We start from the raw sequence: 8137 nt of genomic DNA, 5'->3' as shown, positions 1-8137 counted from the left end.
ACGCTGTGGCGAAAAAGGCTCCCTTTCCCATGCACATCACGTCTGCGTGTGTCTTTCTGGGGATGGGGAGGATGCATTGCTGGTGTTCGGAAAATCACGCTTTGATTTCATACACAGCAAAGACCGGAGGGTTCAAAAGAGGGACCGTGCTGATGATGGTTGACCTCTCTCTGGTGTGTGTGTGAATGTTTGTATGTGTATAGACTCCAGCTTGGCTATTGGCATCTTGTTCTAGGCACCCTCCTCTCTCTACCCTCCCTCCTTCCTGGTTGCTTTTGTCTTTTTTTTTTTTTTTTGGAATTTCAGGCTCATTTTATGGAGTTTCGGCCCCTCTCTGCGTCAGCCCCACGTCACTTTGCCAGCAGCTCCTGAGCTTGGGCTCGAGCAGGAGCCTGGGCTGCTTTATTATCAGCTGGAGGAAGGAGACGGTGCGTAAAGGGCAGAGCCAGGAGCCGCGAGCCCCCCGGCAGCAGCAGCGCGCCGATTGCTCTCCCCCAGGCAGCAGTAGCGGCCGGAGCAGGCAGCGCCCCCGCAGGTAGGAGCATCAGCCACTCGCCCCCCCTGCAGCCTCCAGCCCGCCCGGGTGACCCGCTGCCGCCCTCGCCGGGTCCCGCGCGCTCCCCGCTCCGCCCGACGTTTTGCAGCATCATCGGGAGCCGAGGAGCTGCCGCTGCCCGGGCTGCGCTCGGCGCCGGAGCCGCGTCCCCACTGCAGGGGCAGCTGCCCAGGAGGGGACGGTCCCTGCCGCGGGTGCCCGTCAGGGGCCCGCGCTGAGCTCTCGGGGCAGGTTTCTCCTCCTGCCCCCGACGCTGCGGGGGCCGGGCTGGGCCAGTCCCGGCTCCGTTCTCACCGGTGTCTCTCTCCCCTCCAGCTCCGCCGCCTCCAGTGCTCGCCCCGAGCGGCCCCGGGCAGGCGGCGGGGAGCGGAGGCGTCGCTCCTGCCCGGCCCAGCGCGCCCATGTGAGCCCAGCCGGGGCCGGCACCGGCACCGAGCCCTCCCGCAGCAAGATGCCCGAGTCCCAGCCGCTCTGAAGCGCCCAGGAGGCTCCGCACACGCCGGGACGGTCGCTGGAGGAGGCCGTCGGGGCAGCGGGCAGCGCTGGATTGATCGGGGCAGCATGGTGTCCTGGCGCAGGAGGTGGCAGGGGCCCGGCCTGGCCCGGCTCTGGGGCTTCTGCTGCCTGGTGCTCGGCTCCTGGAGAGCTTTGCTCGCCTGCCCGGCGCCTTGCACATGCAGCGCCTCGCGGATCTGGTGCAGCGAGTCCGCGCCGGGCATCGTGTCCTTCCCGGTGCTGGAGAGAAGCGCCGAGCGGGAGAACATCACCGACATGTGAGTAGCGCAGGGGCTGGGCACTGGCTGCTCCCGCGGGGAGAGGCCCGAGCTAGCGGAGGGGAACCTGCTGGGCAGCGGGGATCTGGGCAGAAACGCGGAAGAAACCCTCTGTCTCTCCAGCTCTAATTTTATTTAATTTTCGTTATACTGTAATACTGTATTATGCTTGTGTATGTGTATTCTCTCTTTCTGTGCATACACACGGACGATACATGTGTGTACCAGAGAATTTATATAATTAATCATTTTATTTTTTGTATGTGTATATGTCAATTTGTCTCCCTAGAGAGAGGGAGGGAGAGAGTGTGTATGGGTAAAGAGACTGAGAATCTCCTTAGTATGTAGATATGAGAGAACCACTTACATTTTGTATTGCTTGCCTCCAAAGCTTGCAGAAATGATGCTCACATTTTCCTTGCAGCATCTCTTTTGCAAGTCTCAGCAGTAACCATTATTTTTAGTCATTTCCTTATGAGAAGGACACTAACAATAGGAAAGGAGGTTTTGCTTAAGGAAAGATTCTGAACAATCTGTAAGAGGAGAAGTTCTCTGCATTGAAAGGCACTTGCTCAGTAGGAAAATGTGATCGTGGGAAGCCTAAAAGCCTGGTATGATTTAATTTAGACTTGACTTCCCAGAGATATAATTTCAAAACCATTTAGATTATAAATCTTAATTGCCCTTGGTACAGTTTCCTGGGAATAAGTTAGATAATAAAGCAGTATAGCACACAGATAGTGCTGATTTTAATACAAGGCCAATGTGTTAACAGAAAATTCTCTGTCAGATTTTTCTTGAGAGAGGCAGTAATGTACATGTAGCTATCACTTTTTATCCTTCTCTTTTACAGATTGTTACAGATCAATAAAGAATTACTACACTACACATATCCCACCTCTCTTCTAGACAATACATTAATTAGGGCCTCTTTATGTCCCAATTCTATATGTTCTTCCTATTCATGCAAACAGAAAATTTTGATGGGTCACTCTTTCCCCAATCAAAAATTTGACCATTTTGTTTTCTTTGCTCTTTTAAATGGAAGTAGTGCATTCTGACAGAGTAGAATGAGGACTGGCTCCTCACTGGGTAGTATGTGTATAAAGCTCCTATTGCACATGCTCCTTTTCTGTAAGGTAGCGAGAAAGGATGCAATGTTGAGTCTGAATGTGAATGCAGAACCACACTCATTTCCCCCTAGTTGTAAGCAAATACTGTACCATGATATTATTTATGGGGCTTTGACAAGTGGGTGCAAGAGGTTTTTCAACTTCAGCCATTGTGAGCCAGACTGCAGTTGAGACCTGTGTAGAGGGTTGTTTTCCTGCTTGGGGCCTGATCCTGCATTCTCTACTCTGGCAGGCTACCTTCTCATTGAAATGAATAGATATTTTATATGAGAAAGGACTGCATGATTAAGACTCAAGGATCCACATTTTGGATAACAGAATTGTAGAAGTTAGAGATGGAAAATACCTCTAAGGCTATATTGTTCCCCCTCATACCTAGCCACTGATGTATTGTTCCCTACAGTATTTTTAGTGTACAAGGTACCATGATCTTTTTGCCAAAAACTACATGGAAATCTCTTGCTGTATTTGCTAGTGTGTGTGCATGGCAGAGGGAAGGGCTGGAGACATTCACTCCTAGTAATGCAGGGCCTACATTTTGTAGATCTATTTATTTTTGAATGCACATAACAGAATTAAGTGTTATTTCTAGGCTATGGCAGGAATGATCATTGCAGGTGTTTGTTTAATGTTCTGTAGGTTGCTTCTCCTGGAAAAAAAATCATTCCATGCCATGTACCATCACTCTACCATCTTCCTTATTATCAAATATCTTCAATGTAGCAATAACTTAGCAGTTTTTCCTCAGAATTTGAACTCCTCCATTTGAAAAGACAGAGAAAAGAACCCATGTGTAAATATATTTGGCAAGCTTGACCAACTTAAAACATATATTTTGCTGTTTAGATTTTGATTTCTATTAGTTGATTTTTTCCTTTCTGTATTTTTTCATCAGCATCATCATTTGTCTTTCCATATCTTTTCCATTTCCACTATATCACCTTGTGACGTTACATTTTGTTGTGATTGGGGATATAAAAATAACTTCAGAGCACTGATTTCCCAGCATATTAGTGCACGTATTTAAGATAGAAAACATGTAGACTGTTTTTTTTAACATCAAATCATGGACAGGTCTTAAGATACAAACATAAATTAAAAACCAGACTACCATAGCTTTCCTATCATTTCCGTGTGGAAACTCAGCAAGCATTAAACATGCTAGGAATGCATCTTAAAATGATACATTCATATAGTAAAAAAAGAGAAAACATTTTGAAATGCTCCACAGCCTGCTGTATTTTAGGTAACAGGATAAGATAATAGGCTATACTACTCCACTGTATTCAGTAAACTTCAGGCCTGGTTCTCCACTCATATATGGTAGCTTTACGCTGGCATAACTCCATTGAATTATGTAAGTGTGACAATAGAATTAGGCCCTTAGTTTCTGGTCATTCCCCTTTTTCTGAAAAACTTGACGCCAACTCTGCATTATTGCACACACTCAACTCTTATTTGGGTACAGATACTACAGTTCTTGGGCAAAACTCCCATTGACTTACAGTGAAGTTTGACTGAGCAAGGACTTTGTGACAGGGACATTTAGCCAGTGGGAATTTTGAGTGTGCAATAACTAAAGGATTAGGTTTTATGTGAAATTACATTAGGTTAAACTCACCCACATGCAGAGAGCTGGCTGAGGGCCCTGTGTATGACTTAATCCCTCTGGTGGGACTGTACAAGGTGGAGAATGGGGCAAGCTGTGAGTGGAACAACTGTGCATGGTGAACTCTTGGTTGGCTGCAATTAGGAAGGAGAGGATTGTGGGGGGATAGCTGGGGCTGAGGCTAGAGGATCCACAAACACCCAGATACAGCAGCTTGAAATCCCAGCATAGAGTACATAGATTTAGGGGGACGAGACTTTCTATTCCAGCCCATAGGCAAGTGACAATTTAGAGGCAAATGCCATCTTTCCAGTCCGTATTTAATTCCTTACACAGTGCCTGATCCAAAGCCCCTGGGAATCAGTGGAAAGACCTCAGTTGACTTCAATACACTTTTGATCAGGCCCACAAAGTCCAGGCTTTGTGAGAGGAGGGGTGAATTTCTTTCACCCTGTGTGTTCCGCATGATCATCTGCCATGTTGTTTCTTCCTCAGTGATTTGGGCACAAACACATATTTATATTTTAATAAATAAAATAGAAGTATTCTTCAAAATCTTTGCCTATAATTGGATTTGATTTTATCCTGTTACTTAGGGCACTGGCATGTGGTGGAAACATTCTGAAAAGCATGCAGCCACACTGAGATTATTGTACCATAACAGAGTGTAACCTACTTGTGACATGATCGTTTCATAATATTGGTGTTCCTGATAAAATAAACTCCAAAATGAGACTCTGAATTAGAATCGTAAAATCAGCCATTGCAGAGCTGCTGCTCACACTAAGAGCTAAGGAGCAAAAGCAGGAGAGAGCAAAATCCATATACTACAGGCACAAAGGAACAGAAATATTTCATTGCAAAATCACTTGAGCTAAAATATCAATAGGATGGTAAATGAGCCTCTTAAGAGTTCTTAGATTTTTAAAGCTTTGGTCTAATATTCTTCCTTTAGTAAAATGCACAGTTAGGGTATCAGTGTATGTGGTTGTTCATAGCTCTTTCTATCAATATCTCCTTTCAGTACAGCATGTTGCTGGCCTAGTTTAGCAGCTCTAAAGTCATGTCATTAACATGCTGATTTATGACAATTCAACTGTTTAAAATTAACTGGTGTATTTAAGAATGAAATACTTGCCAACAAAATAGTAGGTGAGTTTTCAACTCTTCCCCTCTAAAATACAGAGTGTATTATGTGTACGTACATTTAAAAACCACAAAGTAAATTTCTAATGCAATTATATAAACCTCTCTAGGATTGTTAATAAAAAAGCACACTATGTAATTTACATAGTAAATAATTTAATACATCTTCTGAGTGTGTGCTGAAAAAAACCTACTTACATTAACATAAGGTACAGTTCATATTTTTTGTCTCTGTCATTTTGTAGTTCTAGTCTCTTGCAGTAGGTGACATATAATGTAAAATTGTCTTGAAGGATGCCCAACCCCACTCCCCTCCCTCCACCTTCGGCCCTATAGGGTGCTATGGTTTAGCTGGAATTGAAGGTTCTTCCTGATGATTTGGAGACAGGAAGTAACTGGAGGTATCAGGTTGCATATTATTAGAGAGAGTATGGACTATAATGACACTCCTTAACATCCCAGGAGTTAAAGATTTAGACATGATTCCATTGGAAAACCTGTGCTTGTAGGAGTTTCAGTATCTGTTTTTAATACTTACCATGAGCTGAAAATTAGCATTTTCAAAAATATGTTTGCCTTTTAGGATATAGGAATTACCAAATTATTACAAGTTTAGTTTTTCTTGTGCAGATTCCTCTTTGTTTCCCATGTAACCCTTATGAGCCCATTGTTTTAATCCTTTCCCTTCCAGTCAGTGAGAACTGGATGGAATTCCTTTGGAAACTTGGTCATGCTGGCCCTTAAGAATGGGTTCCTATGAAGTGCTGAATGCTTCCAGAGAAGTGCTGCGTTCCGGAGCTCAGCACCCTCCAGAAAGCATTAAGCATTATGCAGGACTGGGCCTACAAAACATTATCTCTAATCCTATACATCCTTACTTGCCCAATAGTTTTATAAAGTCAATGGGACTATATAAACTACTCATGTAAGTTAGAAGCTGCAGGACTGAGTCCTGCTTATGTTATCTCAACCACAATCCCAGTTCCTTCGCTCCTGAGGAGGAGAAGATTAGGGCCAGGATGGAATTTAAACTGAGTCTTTTTTTCAGTCCAGTGTAGAATAGCATTTGGGCCAGCCCTCAATATCCAAAGGTTGATATTTTTCAGATAGTAGGTGTTTTTTATCTGTATTATCTGGTAGTTTAAGGGGATGCTGTCAGGGAGTTCAGACCCCAAACTTGGGTTTTGTGAAAAATAATTTTACAAAACCTAATGATAATCAATTTTTTTTCTCTGAATTAATTCTCTAAAGTAACAGCAAAAGCTGCTTATTTTGGATATCAGGTTTCCTCCTTCAGTGTTTGCAAACCAATCACTGCAGTATATGAGAACATGAGAACTTGGAAGTACAAATTACTAGTCTAATTTTATTGTCCTACCATAGATAAGTGCAAAAAAGTAAAGAATACATGGAGGAAAAAAAGAGATCCGTTTTAAAGATTCTTTCTATTTTAATATTTTATTGATGTCAAAGATAATTTTTTTTATTCTGAAAGTGTTCCTTTAAAAAGTGAAATGTGCAAGTACAGTGTTCATTGTATCCATTAGTCATTACTTAAGAAGATTTGAAAAACAAGAATATAACGGTTGAAAAATCACATGAATCTACTGCCTGGGAAACAGTGTCTCAGCCCTATTCACCTTTCACATGAACTAAGTCTGCAGAAAACAAATGAAAAAAATTAAATACGTATGTACAGATACTTTTTCACCTGATTTTTTATCATGGTGCTATGGAATCAGAATGCACAGATGTGAAAGGAGCCATATGAAGTAAACCATATTGTAAATATACATTTGCAATCTATGACACCTAGTATATCTAGAAAAATAACTCATTGCTAATCATGGATTGCAACAGGGTACAGTTGAAACAGCTGAACATGATTACACGTGCACATAAATTATGTTCAATACCTGATCATCTGCATCTGTTGCTGACATCTATTGTCACCAGTTGGTCCTTTTTCTAGTGTAGATCAATCTAGATGGTGATGCACTTCTGCTTTATAGATTCATAGATTCTAGGACTGGAAGAGACCTCAAGAGGTCACTGAATCCAGTCCCCTGCCCTCATGGCAGGACCAAATACTGTCTAGACCATCCCTGATAGACATTTATCTAACCTACTCTTAAATATCTCCAGAGATGGAGATTCCGCAACCTCCCTAGGGAGTTTATTCCAGTGTTTAACCACCCTGACAGTTAAGAACTTTTTCCTAATGTCCAGCCTAAACCTCCCTTGTTGCTCCCTTGTCCAAGGCCTGAATAAACAATCTATGCCCAGACATAAATGGGGGTCGAATTCTCGCCCTGCAACCAGACCCACGGGTGCAAGACTCCTGTGAAGCAAATCTGTGTTACTACAGTCTATAGTCTGTGGAGCTCAGATCTGCAAGGTGCTAATAACTCTGGCCCTGATCCAGCAAAGTACTTAAGCATATCCTTAACTTTAAGGAGATGCATGGTTACAGATTCTCTCTCCACTGAAGTTAGCAGCAAAACTTCTAGTGACTTCAATGGGACAAGTATTTGGCCCAATGTATAGAGCAGGGGTTCTCAACCTTTTTCTTTCTGAGCTCCCCCCACCCCCAACATCCTATTAAAAACTCCACAGCCCACTTGTGCCGCAACTGTTTTTCTGCATATAAAAGCTATGACCAGTGTCAAGGAGTAGGAAGCAGGACAACTTCTGGGGCCCCATGAAGCTCAGTTGCTCAGGCTTCAGCTTTAGCCCTGTTTGGCAGGACTCGAGGCCCTGCGTCTCATCCCCATGCAGTGGGCCTTTGGCTTTCTGCCCTGGGTGCCAGCAAGTCTAATGCCGGCCCTGCTTGGCGGATCCCCTGAAACCTGCTTGTGGCCCCTCAAAGGTCCCCGGACTCCTGGTTGAGAACCACTGGTATAGAGCATATGTGTGGCAA

General features: G+C 43.7%; 1 protein-coding gene across 1 annotated transcript in view; it reads left to right on the top strand.

The window, feature by feature from the left end:
• Positions 1-213: 213 nt before the first annotated feature.
• Positions 214-8137, top strand: part of NTRK2 (neurotrophic receptor tyrosine kinase 2) — a 270220-nt gene continuing 262296 nt past the window's right edge. The window contains exons 1-2 of the mRNA XM_045021743.1: positions 214-535; positions 872-1329. Of these exons, the coding sequence (XP_044877678.1) occupies positions 1118-1329 (212 nt within the window). The 5' untranslated portion in view covers positions 214-535; positions 872-1117. The remainder of the gene's footprint in view (positions 536-871; positions 1330-8137) is intronic.

This window comes from Mauremys mutica, chromosome 6 (genome assembly GCF_020497125.1).
Source record: "Mauremys mutica isolate MM-2020 ecotype Southern chromosome 6, ASM2049712v1, whole genome shotgun sequence".
NCBI classification, from domain to species: Eukaryota; Metazoa; Chordata; order Testudines; family Geoemydidae; genus Mauremys; species Mauremys mutica.
Note: the sequence above shows the minus strand (reverse complement) of the source record. Positions and strands in the feature narration are given on the sequence as shown.